General features: G+C 37.8%; 1 protein-coding gene across 1 annotated transcript in view; it reads right to left on the bottom strand.

Annotated features, from left to right (window-relative positions):
• Positions 1–14,469: 14,469 nt before the first annotated feature.
• TMEM236 (transmembrane protein 236) overlaps positions 14,470–18,288 on the bottom strand; it is a 48,559-nt gene continuing 44,740 nt past the window's right edge. Inside the window, exon 4 of the mRNA XM_019933518.3 lies at positions 14,470–17,294. Within this exon, the coding sequence (XP_019789077.1) occupies positions 16,717–17,294 (578 nt within the window). The 3' untranslated portion in view covers positions 14,470–16,716. The remainder of the gene's footprint in view (positions 17,295–18,288) is intronic.

Here is an 18,288-nt window from a genome sequence, read left to right as displayed (position 1 = left end):
AAGTAGGGTACTGTTTGGCCTCCATGTGTTTGTAGTTTTTACAGATCTTTTCCTGTAATTGATATCTAGTCTCATAGCGTTGTGGTCAGAAAAGATACTTGATACAATTTCAATTTCCTTAAATTTACCAAGGCTTGATTTGTGACCCAAGATATGATCTATCCTGGAGAATGTTCCATGAGCACTTGAGAAAAATGTGTATTCTGTTGTTTTTGGATGGAATGTCCTATAAATATCAATTAAGTCCATCTTGTTTAATGTATCACTTAAAGCTTGTGTTTCCTTATTTATTTTCATTTTGGATGATGTGTCCATTGGTGAAAGTGGGGTGTTAAAGTCCCCTATTATGAATGTGTTACTGTCAATTTCCCCTTTTATGCCTGTTAGCATTTGCCTTATGTATTGAGGTGCTCCTATGTTGGGTGCATAAATATTTACAATTGTTATATCTTCTTCTTGGATTGATCCCTTGATCATTATGTAGTGTCCTTCTTTGTCTCTTCTAGTAGTCTTTATTTTAAAGTCTATTTTGTCTGATATGAGAATTGCTACTCCAGCTTTCTTTTGGTTTCCATTTGCATGGAATATCTTTTTCCATCCCCTTACTGTCAGTCTGCATGTGTCTCAAGGTCTGAAGTGGGTCTCTTGTAGACAGCAAAGATATGGGTCTTGTTTTTGTATCCATTCAGCCAATCTGTGTCTTTTGGTGGGAGCATTTAGTGCATTTACATTTAAGGTAATTATCAATATGTATGTTCCTATTCCCATTTTCTTAATTGTTTTGGGTTCTTTATTGTAGGTCTTTCCCTTCTCTTGTGTTTCTTGCCTAGAGAAGTTCCTTTAGCATTTGTTGTAAAGCTGGTTTGGTGGTGCTGAACTCTCTCGGCTTTTGCTTGTCTGTAAAGGTTTTAATTTCTTCATCAAATCTGAATGAGATCCTTCCTGGGTAGAGTAATCTTGGTTGCAGGTTTTTCTCCTCCATCACTTTAAATATGTCCTGCCAGTCCCTTCTGGCTTGCAGAGTTTCTGCTGAAAGATCAGCTGTCAACCTTATGGGGATTCCCTCGTGTGTTATTTGTTGTTTTTCCCTTGCTGCTTTTAATATGATTTCTTTGTATTTAATTTTTGACAGTTTGATTAATATGTGTCTTGGCGTATTTCTCCTTGGATTTATCCTGTATGGGACTCTCTGTGCTTCCTGGACTTGATTAACTATATCCTTTCCCATATTAGGGAAGTTTTCAACTATAATCTCTTCAAATATTTTCTCAGTCCCTTTCTTTTTCTCTTCTTCTTCTGGAACCCCTATAATTCAAATGTTGGTGCATTTAACGTTGTCCCAGAGGTCTCTGAGACTGTCCTAGTTCTTTTCATTCTTTTTTCTTTATTCTGCTCTGCAGTAGTTATTTCCACCATTTTATCTTCCAGGTCACTTATCCGTTCTTCTGCCTCAGTTATTCTGCTATTGATCCCATCTAGAGTATTTTTAATTTCATTTATTGTGTTGTTCATCATTGCTTGTTTCATCTTTAGTTCTTCTAGGTCCTTGTTAAATGTTTCTTGCATTTTGTCTAGTCTATTTCCAAGATTTTGGATCATCTTTACAATCATTATTCTGAATTCTTTTTCAGGTAGACTGCCTATTTCCTCTTCATTTGTTAGGTCTGGTGGGTTTTTACCTTGTTCCTTCATCTGCGGTGTGTTTTTGTGTCTTCTCATTTACTGTGTTTGGGGTCTCCTTTTTGCAGGCTGCAGGTTCGTAGTTCCCATTGTTTTTGGTGTCTGTCCCCAGTGGCTAAGGTTGGTTCAGTGGGTTGTGTAGGCTTCCTGGTGGAGGGGACTAGTGCCTGTGTTCTGATGGTTGAGGCTGGATCTTGTCTTTCTGGTGGGCAGGTCCACGTCTGGTGGTGTGTTTTGGGGTGTCTGTGGACTTATTATGATTTTAGGCAGCCTCTCTGCTAATGGGTGGGGTTGTGTTCCTGTCTTGCTAGTTGTTTGGCATAGGATGTCCAGCACTGTAGCTTGCTGGTCGTTGAGTGAAGCTGGGTGCTGGTGCTGAGATGGAGATCTCTGGGAGATTTTCGCCATTTGATATTATGTGGAGCTGGGAGGTGTCTTGTGGACCAGTGTCCTGAAGTTGGCTCTCCCTCCTCAGAGGCACAGCACTGACTCCTGGCTGCAGCACCAAGAGCCTTTCATCCACAGGGCTCCTTAATTTGGGATGATTCATTGTCTGTTCATGTATTCCACAGATGCAGGTACATCAAGTTGATTGTGATTTAATCCGCTGCTCCTGAGGCTGCTGGGAGAGATTTCCCTTTCTCTTCTTTGTTCTCACAGCTCCCAGGGGCTCAGCTTTGGATTGGGCCCCGCCTCTGCCTGTACGTTGCCTGAAGGCGTCTGTTCTTTGCTCAGACAGGACGGGGTTAAAGGAGCCGCTGATTCGGGCGCTCTGGCTCACTCAGGCCGCGGGGGAGGGAGGGGCACGGAGTGCGGGGCGGCCCTGCAGCGGCAGAGGCCAGCGTGACGTTGCAGCAGCCTGAGGCGTGCTGTGCGTTCTCCCGGGGAAGTTGTCCCTGGATCCCGGGACCCTGGCAGTGTCGGGCTGCACATGCTCCCCGGAAGAGGGGTGTGGAGAGTGACCTGTGCTCGCACACAGGCTTCTTGGTGGCGGCAGCAGCAGCCTTAGCATCTCATGCCTGTCTCTGGGGTCCGCGCTTTTAGCCGCGGCTCGCGCCCGTCTCTGGAGCTCCTTTAAGCAGCGCTCTGAATCCCCTCTCCTCGCGCACCAGTAAACAAAGAGGGAAGAAAAAGTCTCTTGCCTCTTCGGCAGGTCCAGACTTTTCCCGGACTCCCTCCCGGCCAGCCGTGGCGCACTAACCCCCTGCAGGCTGTGTTCACGCCGCCAACCCCAGTCCCCTCCCTGCGCTCCGACCGAAGCCCGAGGCTCAGCTCCCAGCCCCGCCCGCCCCGACGGGTGAGCAGACAAGCCTCTCGGGCTGGTGAGTGCCGGTCGGCACCGATCCTCTGTGCGGGAATCTCCCCGCTTTGTCCCCCGCACCCCTGTGGCTGTGCCCTCCTCCGTGGCTCCGAAGCTTCCCCCCTCCGCCGCCCGCAGTCCCCGCCCGCGAAGGGGCTTCCTAGTGTGTGGACACTTTTCCTCCTTCACGGCTCCCTCCCACCGGTGCTGGGCCCGTCCCTATTCTTTTGTCTCTGTTTTTTCTTTTTTCTTTTGCCCTACCCAGGTACGTGGGGGGTTTCTTGCCTTTTGGGAGGTCTGAGGTCTTCTGCCAGCGTTCAGCAGGTGTTTTGTAGGAGTTGTTCCACGTGTAGATGTATTTCTGGTGTATCTGTGAGGAGGAAGGTGATCTCCGCGTCTTACTCTTCCGCCATCTTCCCGGAAGCCCATAAGTCTTTTTTAAAATGCACGCTAAGAAAATTGTTTCCAATGAAGTTAAAGACAGCTAAGTGCTACCAGAGCCATCCTACAGAAAAAACAGAACGAACATTTTGGTCCACGCAATACTTATTTAACATTACAAAAAATTTTAAGTATAAGATTATGTGACCCATTTAACATTTGAAAAACATTTAAGAATAAGGCAAAAAATGTACTTTTATGATCTAAAAATGACCCAAATTTTATAGATGGAAATCAAGACCAATAATAGTAGGCATCTTCTTCAGAATTACACCAAATATGTAACACTACCTATAATTTTTAGCTATTTGGAAGGTAATATTTTTTATTTATTCATTAAAATAGTCTGGAAAATCTATTCCCTCAGGTATCTACATCTTTAAAAAGAAAAATAAAGAAATGCATTGTAGAGAAGGCTTTTCTGAAAAATCCATTAATATTCCAATTTCAATGCAAGGAAAATTATGAGATTTTTAATAGGATCATTCTGACAAATTAAGATTTGTAAATGTGTAAGTGCAGATTTTCACAGCAAATAGTACTTGAGTAATTATACCTAAAACATATAAAATCATTTTTTATATATTTACGACTACACTACTTTTTTAAAACATCTTTATTGAAGTATAATTGCTTTACATTGTTGTGTTAGTTTCTGCTGTATAACAAAGTGACTCAGCTATACATATACATATATCCCCATATCTCCTCCCTCTTGCGTCTCCCTCCCACCCTCCCTATCCCGCCCCTCTAGGTGGTCACAAAGCACCGAGCTGATCTCCCTGTGCTATGCGGCTGCTTCCCACTAGCTATCTATTTTACATTTGACTACTTTTTTAAAAAAGACTTTTTTTTTAGAGCAGTTTTAGGTTTACAATAAAATTGAGATGAAGTTACAAGACTTCCCATCTCCTCCCCTGCACCCACACATGATAGCCTCCCTCATTTTCAACATCCTCTGTACTCTTCCTGTTCATCTCTTTTCCCTCCCCACCCCACCCCAACTACTGATTTTTTTTATTGTCTCTACAGTTTCACCTTTTCCAGTATGTCACATAGTTTTGAACCATATAGTAGGTAGCCTTCTCCAGTTGGCTTCTTTCACTTACTAGTATACAGTTAAACTTCCTCCATGTTTTTTCAAGGCCTTATAGCTGATTCTTTTCTAGAACTGAATGGTATTTCATTGTCTGGATGTACCAAGGTTGATTTATCTATTCCCCTACCAAAGGACATCTTGGTTGTTTCTAAGTTTGGGGAATTAAGCATAAAGCAGCTAAAAACATCCACGTTCAGGTTTTTGCATGGACATAAGCTCCCAACTCCTTTGGGCACATGTTTAAGGAGCATGACTGCTGGATCAGATGGTAACAGTATGTTTAGTTTTGTAAGAAACCATCAAATTGTCTTCCAAAGTACTGCACCATTTTGCATTCCCACCAACAATGAATGAAAGTTCCTGTTGCTCCACATCCTTACTGGCATTTGGTGGTGTCAGTACTTTGATTTTGGCCATTCTAAATGGTATGCAGTGGCATCTCATTGTTGGTTTAATTTGCATTTCCCTGATGACATATGATTTGGAGCATCTTTTCATATGCTAATTTCCCATCTGTATATCTTCTTTGATGAGGTGTCTGTTCAGGTCTTTTTTCCGTTTTTAAATTGGATTGCTTGTTTTCTTATTGTTGAAATTCAAGTGTTATTTGTGTATTTTGGATAACAGTCTTTATCGATTTGTCTTCTGTAAATATTTTCTCCCAGTCTGTGGTTTGTTTTCTACTTCTTTTGATATTGTTTTTCACTGAGAAGATGGTTTTTAATATTAATGAAGTCCAGCTTATCGATTATGTCTTTCATGGATCATATCTTTGGTGTTATATTTTAAAAGGCATCACAACACCCAAGGTTACTAAGTTTTCTCCTATGTTTTCTTCTAGAAGTTCTATAGTTTTGTGTTTTCCATTTAGATCTGTGATCCATCTTGACTTAATTTTGTGAAGAGTATATCGTCTGTGTGTAGATTCATGTTTCTGCATGTGGATGTCCAGTAATTCCAACACCATTTGTTGAAAACACTATCTTTTCTCCATTTTATTAATTTTGCTCCTTTCTCAGACTGGTTGACAGATTTATGTGGGTCTATGTCTGGCTTCTCTGTTCTGTTCCTTTGCCAATAAAATTCTGTCTTGACAACTGTAGCTTTATAATAAGACTTGAAGTCAGGTAGTGTCAGTTCTCCAACTTTGTTCTTCTCCTCGATATTGTGTTGACTATTCTGGATCTTTTGTCTCTCCATATAAACTTTAGAATTAGTCTGTCAACATCCACAAAGTAACTTGCTGGGATTTTTATTGGGGGTGCATTGAATCTATAGATCAAGTTGATAGATATAGACCAGTTGATACAATTGCTATAGAGATACAGTTGATCAACTCTGGATCAGCTCAAGTGAAGAACTGACATCTTGACAATATTGAGCCTTCCTATCCATGTACATGGAATATCTCTCCATTTATTTAGTTCTCCTTTGAAATCTTTCATTTTATAGTTTTGCTCATATAGATCTTATACATATTTTGTTAAATTTTCACCTAAGTATTGCATTTGGGGAGGCGCTAATGTAAATATTAATGTGTTTCTAATTTTTAATTTCACTTGTTCATCCCCTGATATACAGAAAAGTAGCTGACTTTTGTATATAAACCTTGTATCCTGCAATCTTGGTATAATCAATTTTAGTTCCAGGAGTTTTTTTGGCCAATTTTTATGAATTTTCTACGTAGATGATCATGTCATCTGTGAATAAAGGAAGTGTTATGTCTTCCTTCCTAGTCTGTATACATTTTATTTCCTTTACTTGCCTTATTAAATTAGTAAGGACTTCTAATATGAGGTTGAAAAGTAGTGGTGAGAGGGGACATCCTTGCCTTATATCTCACCTTAATGGGAAAGCTTCAAATTTATTACCATTAAGTATGATGTTAGCTGTAGGCTTTTTGTAGATAGTCATTATGCAGTTGAGAAAGTTCCACTCTATTCCTAGTTTATTGAGATTTTTTAAAAATCATAGATATTGGATTTTTTCAAACACTTTTTCTGCATCAATTGATAAGATCATGTTATTTTTCCTATTTAGTCTGCTGATATGATGGACTGCATTACTTGATTTTCAAATGGTGAACCAGCCTTGCACACCTGGGATAAATCCCACTAAATTATGGTGTATAATTCTTTTTATAGCTTTTTTTTATTGGAGTATAACTGCTTTAAAATGTTGTGTTAGTTTCTGCTGTACAATAAAGTGAATCAGCTATATGTATAACTATATCCCCTCCCTCTTGGACCTCTCTCTCACCCACCCCTATCCCACCCATCTAGGTCATCACTGAGCACTGAGCTGAGCTCCCCATGCTATACAGCAGGTTCCCACTAGCTATCTATTTCACACATGGTAGTGAATTTATGTCAAACTTAATCTCCCAGTTGGTCTCACCCTCCCCTTCCCCACCATGTCCACATGTCCATTCTCTACATCTACGTCTCTATTCCTGTCCTGCAAATAGGTTCGTCTGTACCATTTATCAAGATTCCACATATATGCATTAATATACGATATTAGTTTTTCTCTTTCTGGCTTACTTCACTCTGTATGACAGATGCTAGGTCCATCCATATCTCTACAAATGACCCAATTTCATTCTTTTTATGGCTGAGTAATATTCCATTGTATATATGTACCACATCTTCTTTATCCATTCATCTGTAGTTGGATATTTAGGTTTTTTCCATATCCTGGCTATTGTAAATAGTGGTGCAATGAACATTGGGGTACATGTGTCCTTTTGAATTATGGTTTTCTCAGGGTATGTGCCCAGTAGTGGGATTGCTGGGTCATATAGTAGTTCTATTTTTAGTTTTTTAAGGAACTTCCATACTGTTCTCCATACTGGCTGTTTCAATTTACATTCCCACCAACAGTGCAAAAGGGTTCCCTTTTCTCCATACCCTCTCCAACATTTACTGTTTGTAGATTTTTTGATGATGGCGATTCTGACTGGTTTGAGGTGATACCTCACTGTAGCTTTGATTTGCATTTCTCTAATAATTAGTGATGTTGAGTATCTTTTCATGTGCCTCTTGGCCGTCTGTATGTCTTCTTTGGTGAAATGTCTTTTTAGATCTTCCGCCCATTTTTGTATTGGGTTGTTTTTTTGATAATGAGCTCCATGAGCTGTTTGTATATTTTGGAGATTAACCCTTTGTCCGTTGCTTCATTTGCAAATATTTTCTCCTATTCTGAGGGTTGTCCTTTTGTCTTGTTTATGGTTTCCTTTGCTGTGCAAAAGCTTTTAAGTTTCATTAGGTCCCATTTGTTTATTTTTGTTTGTATTTCCATTACTGTAGGAGGTGGGTCAAAAAAGATCTTGCTGTGGTTTATGTCAAAGAGTGTTTGTCCAATGTTTTCCTCTAAGAGTTTTATAGTGTCCGGTCTTACATTTAGGTCTTTAATCCATTTTGAGTTTATTTTTGTGTATGGTGTTAGGGAGTGTTCTAATTTCATTCTTTTACATGTAGCTGTCCAGTTTTCCCAGCACCACTTATTGAAGAGGCTGTCTTTTCTCCATTGTATATTCTTGCCTCCTTTATCAAAAATAAGGTGACCATATGTGCGTGGGTTTATCTCTGAGCTTTCTATCCTGTTCCATTGATCTATATTTCTGTTTTTGTGCCAGTACCATACTGTCTTGATTACTGTAGCTTTGTAGTATAGTTTGAAGTTGGGGAGCCTAACTCCTCCAGCTCCGTTTTTCATTCTTTGAAATGAATTGAAATTGATTTCTTTGACTATTCATGGTCTTTTGTGTTTCCATACGAATTGTAAAATTTTTTGTTCTAATTCTGTGAAGAATGCCATTGGTAGTTTGATAGGGATTGCATTGAATCTGTAGATTACTTTGGGTAGTACAGTGATTTTCACAATATTTATTCTTGCAATCCAAGACCATGGTATATTTCTCCATCTGTTTATATCATCTTTGATTTCTTTCATCAGTGTTTTATAGTTTCCTGAGTACAAGTCTTTTGTCTCCTTAGGTAGGTTTATTCCTAGGTATTTTACTCTTTTTGTTGCAATGGTAAATAGTATTGTTTCCTTAATTTCTCTTTCTGATTTTTTGTTGTTAGTGTATAGGAATGCAAGAGATTTCTGTGCACTAGTTTTGTATCCTGCAACCTTACCAATTTCATTGATTAGTTCTAGTAGTTTTCTGGTGGCATCTTTAGGATTTTCTATGTATAGTATCATGTCATCTGCAAACAGTGACAGTTTTACTTCTTCTTTTCCAATTTGTATTCCTTTTATTTCTTTTTCTTCTCTGATTGCCAGTCTAGGACTTCCAAAACTATGTTGAATAAGAGTGGTGAGAGTGGACGTCCTTGTCTTGTTCCTGATCTGAGTTGATATGGTTTCAGTTTTTCACCATTGAGATTAATGTTTGCTGTGGGTTTGTCATATATGGCCTTTACTATGTTGAGGTAGGTTACCTCTATGACCTTTTTCTGGAAAGTTTTTATCATAAATACGTGTTGAATATTGTCAAAAGATATTTCTGCATCTACTGAGATGATCATATGTTTTTTCTTCCTTAATTTGTTAATATGGTTTATCACATTGATTGATTTGCGTATATTGAAGAATTCTTGCATTCCTACCCCCCTTGATCATGGTGTATGATCCTTCTAATGTGTTGTTGGATTCTGTTTGCTAGTATTTTGTTTAGGATTTTTGCATCTATGTTCATCAGTGATACTAGCCTATAATTTTCTTTTTTTGTGATATCTTTGTCTGGTTTTGGTATCATAGTGATGGTAGCCTCATAGAACAAATTTGGGAGTGTTCCTCCCTCTGGAATTTTTTGGAAGAGTTTGAGAAGGATGGGTGTTAGCTCTTCTCTAAATGTTTGATAGAATTCTCCTGTGAAGCCATCTGTTCGTTGACATTTGTTTCTTGGAAGATTTTTAATTACAGTTTCAATTTCATTACTTATGATAGGTCAGTTTATATTTTCTAATTCTTCCTGGTTTAGTCTTGGAAAATTGTACTTTTCCAAGAATTTGTCCATTTCTTCCCAGTTATCCATTTTATTGGCATATAGTTGTCTGTAATAGTCTCTTAAAATCCTTTCTATTTCTGCTATGTCAGTTGTGATTTCTCCTTTTTCATTTCTAATTTTATTGATTGAGTCCTCTCCCTTTTTTTCTTGATGAATCTGGCTAAAGGTTTATCAATCAATTTTGTTTTTCTTCTCAAAGAACCAACTTTTAGTTTTATTGATCTTTGCTATTGTTTTCTTCGTTTCTATTTCATTATTTCTGCTCTGATATTTATGATTTCTTTTCTTCTACTGACTTTGTGTTTTCTTTGTTCTTCTTTCTCTAGTTGCTTTAGGTGTAAGGATAGATTGTTTATTTGAGATTTTTCTTGTTTCTTGAGGTAGGATTGAATTGCTATAAACTTCCCTCTTAGAACTGCTTTTGCTGCGTCCCATAGGTTTTGGGTCATTGTGTTTTCATTGCCATTTGTTTCCATGTATTTTTTAATTTCTTCTTTGACTTCTTCAGTGATCTCTTGGGTATTTATTAGTTCACTCTTCAGCCTCCATATATTTGTGTTTTTTACAGTTTTCTTCCTGTAATCGATTTCTAATCTCATAGTGTTGTGGTCAGAAAAGATGCTTGATACGATTTTAATTTTCTTAAATTTTCTGATGCTTGATTTTTGGCCCAAGATGTGATCTATCATGGAGAATGTTTCATGTGCACTTGAGAAGAAAGTGTATTCTGCCACTTTTGAGTGGAATGTTCTATAAACATCAATTAAATCTATCTGGTCTATTGTGTCATTTAAAGCTTGTGTTTCCTTATTTATTTTCTGTTTGGATGATCTGTCCTTTGGTGTAAGTGGGGTGTTAAAGTCCCCTACTATTATTGTGTTACTGTCAATTTCCCCTTTCATGGTTGTTAGCATTTGCCTTATGTATTGAGGTGCTCCTATGTTGGGTGCATAAATATTTACAATTGTTATATCTTCTTCTTGGATTGATCCTTTGATCATTATGTAGTGTCCTTCTTTGTCTCTTGTAATAGTCTTTATTTTAATATCTGTTTTGTCTGATATGACAATTGCTACTCCAGCCTTCTTATTATTTCCATTTGCATAGAATATGTTTTTCCATCCCCTCACTTTCAGTCTCTATGTGTCCCTAGGTCTGAAGTGGGTCTCTTGTAGACAGCATATATACAGGTCTTGTTTATGTATCCATTCAGCCAGTCTGTGTCTTTTGGTTGGAGCATTTAATCCATTTACATTCAAGGTTATTATTGATATGTATGTTCCTATTACCATTTTCTTAATTGTTTTGGCTTTGTTTTTGTGGGTCTTTTTCTTCTCTTGTGTTTCTCACCTAGAGAAGTTCCTTTAGCATTTGTTGTAAAGCTGGTTTGGTGGTGCTCCATTCTCTTAGCTTTTGCTTGTCTGTAAAGCTTTTGATTTCTCCATCGAATCTGAAAGAGATCCTTGCTGAGTAGAGTAATCTTGGTTGTAGGTGTTTCTTTTTCATCATTTTAAGTATATCCTGCCACTCTCTTCTGGCCTGCAGAGTTTCTGCTGAAAAATCAGCTGATAAACTTACAGGGATTCCATTGTATGTTATTTTTTGCTTTTCCCTTGCTACTTTTAATATTTTTTCTTTGAATTTAATGTTTGTTAGTTTGATTATGTGTCTTGGTATGTTCCTCCTAGTATTTATCCTGTATGGGACTCTCTGTGCTTCCTGGACTTGGGTGACTATTTGCTTTCCCATATTATGGAAGTTTTCTACTATAATCTCTTAGAAAATTTTCTCAGACCCTTTCTTTTCCTCTTCTTCTTCTGGGATGCGACCTGTATAATGTTGGTACGTTTACTGTTGTCCCAGCGGTCTCTGAGATTGTCTTCAATTTTTTTCATTCTTTTTTCTTTTTCTGCTCCTCAGCAGTTATTTCCACCATTCTGTCTTCCAGTTCACTTATTCGTTCTTCTGCCTCAGGTGTTTTGTTGTTGATTCCTTCTAGTGTATTTTTCATTTCAGCTATTGTGTTGTTCATCTCTGTTTGTTTGTTCTTTAGTTCTTCTAGAACTTTTTAAAACTTTTATACTTTCTCGAGCTGTGCCTACATTCTGTTTCCGAGATCCTGGATCATCTTTACTGTCATTACTCTAAATTCTTTCTCAGGTAGGTTGCTTATTTCCTCTTCATTTATTTGGTCTTATAGGTTTTTACCTTGTTCCTTCATCTGTGACCCTTTTTTTTGTGGTCTCTTTTTTTTTTCTTTTGATGGGTCAGTTTGTGTTCCTGTCTTACTGGTTGTTTGGCCTGAGGCTTCCAGCATTGGAGTTCATAGGCTGTTGGGTAGAGCTCAGTCTTGGTGCCAAGATGAGGACCTCCAGGAGACCTCACTCCAATGAATATTCCCTGGGGTCTGAGGTCCTCTGCTAGTCCAGTGGTCCTGACTCGGATCTCGACCAGAGGAGCTCAGGCCCGACCCCTTGCTTGTGAACCAAGATCCTGCAAATCGTACAGGGCAGCAAAAAAAAAAAAAAAAAAAAAAAAAAGGAGCAAAACAATAACAAAGGGAAAAAAATAAAATTAGAAAACTAACAGATATGTTAGAAAAAATAAAAATATAGATTAAACAACCAGAAGGTAAAACAGAATCACAATAGGAAAAAAAGAGGGAAAAAGAAAAAAAAGCTGAATAAGGCCTTGGCTGTGGGGGTGGGGCTTAGGCAGGGGTGGGGTTTAGGCAGTGGGCGGGGCCTATGCTTAGGACCCACAGGGCCAGAAAAGGCCCTGGGGGTTCGGGGGTGTGGGGCTTAGTCTCAACGTGCAGGAAGGGCCAAGGAGTGCCTCTGGCCTTGGAGGGTGAAGGACCAGGTCCAGGTCTGGGACCCAGGCTCCCTGGGCCCGAGTGTCAGGGGAAACACCCTCTGCACCTCCCCTGATCCTCCGATCCTGGAGGGCCCCTCTCCATCCGCCTCTCCTCTGCTCCCCCACCCCCCATCTCCCTCCTAGGCCCCGAGGACCCAGGCAGGCTGGAGGGGGCCTTCAGAGGGTGGAGGACCTGGCCCAGGAGCCCAGCAGGCTTCCCAGAGCTGATTGGGCAGGGGACATACTAGGCACACTCCCCCCTTATCCTCTGAGCCCTCCCAGGGTCCCTCCAGACATGGGAACCCCTCCCCTCTCTCAGCCACCCCTCGGGGCACCAGTCCTGTACAGCCTCCACTTCTCCTACCTCCTCACTTCCCCCCATGTCCTACCCAGTCTCTCGGGGGTTCCTCCCATCTCCTTGGGTGCTGAGGTCTCCCAACAGCAACCGGCAGGTGCCCTACCTGTGGGGAGACAGGAACTCTGCATCCTTCCGTGCAGCCATCTTGACTCTGCCTCCCTCTTTTTATATCTTTTTGTATTTGATTTACTAATATTTTGTTGAGGATTTTTGCCTCAATGTTCATGAGAGATATTGTTCTGTAGTTTTCTTGTAATATTTTTGTATGGTTTTAGTATTAGGATAATGCTGGCTGTGTGGAATGAGTTAGGAAATATTCCTTCCTCTTCTGTCCTCTTAAAAGAGATTGCAGAGAATTGGTATGATTTCTTCCTTAAAAGTTAAGTAGAATTCACCAATGAACCCATCTGTACCTGGTGCTTTCTGTTTTGGAAGGATATTAATTATTGATTCAATTTCTTTACTCGGTATAGGCCTATTCAGATCATCTATTTCTTCCTGTGTGAGTTTTGACAGATTGCTTCTTTCAAGTTGATCCACTTTGTCTAGGTCGTCTAATTTGTGGACATAGAATTGTTCATAGCATTCCTTTGTTATCCTTTTAATTTCAGTGAGATCTGTAGTGATGTCCCCTCTTTAATTTCTGATGTTGCTAATTTGCGTCTTCTCTTTTTTTCTTAGTTTGCATGGCTAGAGGCATAACAATTTTATCAATCTTTTCAAAGAGCCAGGCTGTAGTTTTATTGATTTCTCTATTGATTTTCTGTTTTCAATTTCACTGATTTCTGCTCTAATTCTTATTATTTCTTTTCCTCCCCTTACATGGCATTTCATTTGCTCTCCTTTTACTAGTTTCCCAAGGTGGAAACTTAATTTATTGACTGTAGATCTTTCTTTTCTAATATGTGCATTCAATATTATAAGTTTCCATCTAAGCACTGCTTATGCTACGTTCTACACATTTCGATGTTTTGTTTTCATTTTTATTTACTCCAAAATATATTTTAATTTCTCTTGAGATTTCTTCTTTGACCCATGTGTTATTTAGAAACGTTTAATATCCACATAATTGGAGATTTTTCTATTACCTGTTACTGATTTTTAATTAAATTCCATTATGAGAACAGACATTATATTATTTCTATTCTTTTAAATTTGTTAGTTTCTGTTACACCCCAGAATGTGGTTTATTTTGGTAAATGTTCCTTGTGAGCTTGAGAAGAATGTATATTCTGCTTTTATCAGATGAAGTAGGCTGTAGATGTCAATTATATCCAGTTGATTGATAGTGTCATTGAGTTCAACTATGTCTTTACTGATTTTCTGACTGCTGGAACTGTCCATTTCTGAGAGAGGGGTGTTGAAGGTTCCAACTATAATAGTGGTTTCATCTATTTCTCTGCATTTCTATCAGTTTTTGCCTTATGTGGTTTGATGCTCTGTAGGTGTATACACATTAAGGATTATGTCTCCTTGGAGAACTGACTCCTTTATTATTACATAATCATGCCTTTCTTAACCCTCGAAAAATTTCCTTACTTTCAAGTCTGGTCTGTCTGAAATTAATATAAGTACTTCTACTTTCTTCTGATTAATGTTAGCATGGTATATTTTTCTCCATCCATTTAATTTTAATCTATATGTTAAGTTAACTTCATAACTTTTTATAAGGACACAAAAGCTACATGGGTCTTAATACCAAAAATCATTAGAAGCAATGAGAATTACAATATAATTTTAATAGCATAACATTTAATCACACAGTGTAGAACTACCAATGTTTCATTCAAATTTGCTGCAATGCCTATTAAATATCATAGACTTGAACTTTATATACACGTGTACACCCTTAGTAAACTATTAAATTAAACTACATACTCAATAATTTTCCTCCTACATGGAGCCTTTTGTACACGCCTTCATTATTTATACAAAGTGTTGCCACTTTCCAAAATATCAGGCATATTCATATTCAAATATTAGATACAAAATGCATCCTAAACTCAAATAAGTAATACTTTTCAGCTTATCTGAGCATTTTTCACTCTATAAATTCCAATACAAAGATAAATATAAATGTATGTAAAATATTTTCATATTTAAGGATATTAGAGTCAACTACTTGGTTATAAATTCTTCTTCATAAAGAAGATTATCATGGTATGACTTGAAAGAAATTATTTATATGATAATTTTTTTAGAATTATAAGTATTGTAAGTTTCTGTGGGATTGACAGAAGAAGATAAAGATACATTGTTAAACAAGATATCCTTGGGCCTTTCTTTAAGGAATTTAAAGATTAATGGGGAACTCAGAAAAGTAAAACATAATGAAAGTCTTAAAAAAGTGCTATAGTTAGGGTTCTATGAGAACTCATAGGAGGGACACTCCAATGCCTGATGAATGAATACTTATATACTTCAACTTTAATCTGTATATTCAGTGGATTACTCACTTCTGGACATAATACTACTTGATGAAAAATTATGGTCTGAGGTAATCTGAAGATTTTATATTTTACTTTTCACAAATGCATGATTTAAATTATTATTCCCAGAGGGTAAGTAGAACAAAGAAAAGAATAAAACAGGAAAATTTAAACAATGCTTTAAGCTACCTGTTTCTCCTTAGGGTACAATTAAAATATTTAGTATTCATTGGGTTATTATAGTTCACCAGACAAGGTAATGAGAACATTCCCTATCTCGGTTAATCCTCTCAATCCTATAAAGTACTATTTAACCCTATTAAAGTATTAGTAATATACTCATCTTTTAGATGTGGAAACTGGGGTTTACAGTAGTCAAAGATTTCACCCCAAGTCATAAAGCCAGAAGCTAAGCTTTCAACAACTGTGAATAGATCTCCTCTTATGGTGTAAGGAAAAACCATAAAGCATAAGGGGAGAGTGAGATTGGGGGATTTGGTGGAGTGGCAGGCAAGTTCAGTTATCCATTCTTTAGGCTATTTGTTATCACAGATCACTGCAGAGAATGCCTATGTTAAACATTACTCTGCACACATAAGCCTCTCAGAAATCTTTCTAGCATCTGAAAATGTATGCAGAATGGATAGCCCCTGCTATGAGTATCTGAGAGCATCCCAACATAGGAAAGCAAATCGCATAATTCTGTATCTAATTATTTAACATCAGGATAACCATTATTTATTATCACATAAGACACTAATGCATTTGCTGTTATATTTGTAAGTTGAACTTCTAATTTTAAACAGGGCTTGTACCTGACTGTTTTCATGATGGTATCCAATTCCGCAAATAAGATATTCTTCTACTTTGAAATCTCCCTCTTCAATTAATGGCTTCCTATTATAAAACTTTATCTAGGTCTTACTGGTGTACCTTGACTTCATTATATTAAACTGAGTCAAATGTCTGAAACTAAATTTACTGCTTTCTATGCTGAAAACAATTGATTACATAAAAGTCGCTTGCCACAGCAGAATAAGGAGCATAATTCCATATTTGAAGGAGACCCTAAAACTACAATTCAAATGTTTTTAAAGAATCTAAACATTATTCCATAATTACAAGTGTATTTCCTAAAATAAATTTTAACTAATTAATTCTTGTGATGCACTTTATATAAACAATAAAAAAATTTCATTCTTGGACTAACTTAGTGGGAAAACATGTTCTAATTTTTAAGAGGCTTTATTGAAGGGTGCTTTTAGAAAAAGTGCAGAATACGTAACTAAAATTAACTATTAACATTTTCTAGAGATCAAGGGGAACCAACTTAGAAGACTATAACTTTGCTTAAATTTAGCACCATTTGTATACATTTTAAAAATTGATATGCTACAGTTTTTAAAAATAGTTTTTTTCTCTAGCATCTATTCTTCATTTCTTCCTATAGCACAAAAATTTATCCCTGCCCCCCAAAAAGATTATAAATGCGTGCATGTGCATAACAAAGAGGTTTGACTATGGGACATTCCCTTGTTAAAAAGATACCTCAAAGGGAGAGAAAATCCTGAATTTGGTTAAGTAATTGAAGTAAACATAAGAGAGAGTCACGAGTACATTTTTACAAAGGCCCAAGACGGGTGTGATCGTTCCCAGGCCAATGATTAAACTAAGTCTAACAAAGATAAAGGGTAGATCCTGGAGCACGATGCCCAGGGAATTCAGAAGCGGGTTCCGGGGGGTCAGTATCATTCGAAGAAGAGAAATGAAACTGAAGATGTAGACGGGGTAGACCCAGCCTGACGTGTACACTTTGTGGTGCCCGGCCACCCGCACCATTTCTATGGTGTCCGACCACAGCAGAAAGCTCCAGAGGAAGATCTCAGCGCGCACATCCTGCTGCGACATCATTCTCAGGATTCCCCGTTCGAAGGTGGGCTCTTGGCGTCCCTCCAGCTCAGGAGTCGAGCCCTCTGTTGTGGCTCCTGGTAGCCATGACAGCCGGGTCCTCCCGGCTGGCTGCGAAGGTGTCAGGTTTTCATTTTGCCTCAATTCATCCGTCACAGTTTTTATTTGGGGCAAACTGGTCGTGTGGACGTGCCTGTCTTCGTTACCTGCAATAAGTTGATTTATTTACATTTTAACTTCAAATTTTTATTTAGAATTTAACTTTTCTTCTAATTTTATTTAAATTTTTATTTAAATTTTAAATTTTTATTTAGAATTTAACTTTTCTTTCAATTTTACTTAAATTTAAATTATTTAAATTAAAATGTAAAATTTTAATTGTTATTTAAATTAAATTTTAATTGTTATTTAAATTAAATTTTTATTTAACTGTGATTTTTAAATTTTTATTTAAAGTGAGATATTTAAATTTTTATTTAAATTTAAAAATGAAATTTAAGTGTTCTCTTATTTGAGGTCTGTTTCACACATGGAATTTCAAGATAGCAATGAGTAGCACAGTGCAAAAAAAACAGAGGCAGAGAAGGCTCTTTGTGTCTTTGTATTTCCCTGGGTATGGATCCTAAGTCATTTTTACCATTTCAGAATAATAGCCATTACTGGTTACTGAGCTAAGTAAGCACTTTCACACATTATCTCATTTAATCCTCAGATAAAAAGGTGAGAGATAGGGATTACTATCCCATTCGATAAACATGGAAACTGGAGTACAAGAGGTGAAATGATGCCTAAATTCAAATACACAGTTAGGAATGGGCAGAGCTGGAATTCACGCCCAGACTTGTTTGACCCCAATTGACAATCCCTTAACTTTATGGCTGCTAGCACTTTCTAGAGGCAATACATCACATGCTAATTATAAAACAGATACATATCATAAAATCAAATGAATCAAAAGTTCAATGGTCCAATCTTATTTTATTAGACGCCCACAGAGATCACTACAACCCAGATCGCCAAGCTTAGAGTCTGGTGCTAAGAGGGTCTTTTGAGCATGATCATGAGAGAGCACGAGAGAGCCTTAGTGAAGGATAACATTCTGTATCCAAGATTCTTAAGCTGTTCTTTCCCCCGGAGTTTTTGAACTCGTCAGTGCGATGGGTTAGACTAAAGTATCTCATTTGTGACCATGAAGCTGTG

This window comes from Tursiops truncatus, chromosome 2, assembly GCF_011762595.2.
Source record: "Tursiops truncatus isolate mTurTru1 chromosome 2, mTurTru1.mat.Y, whole genome shotgun sequence".
Classification (NCBI taxonomy): domain Eukaryota; kingdom Metazoa; phylum Chordata; class Mammalia; order Artiodactyla; family Delphinidae; genus Tursiops; species Tursiops truncatus.
The sequence above is the reverse complement of the archived record's forward strand: the minus strand, read 5'-3'. Positions and strand labels throughout refer to the sequence as shown.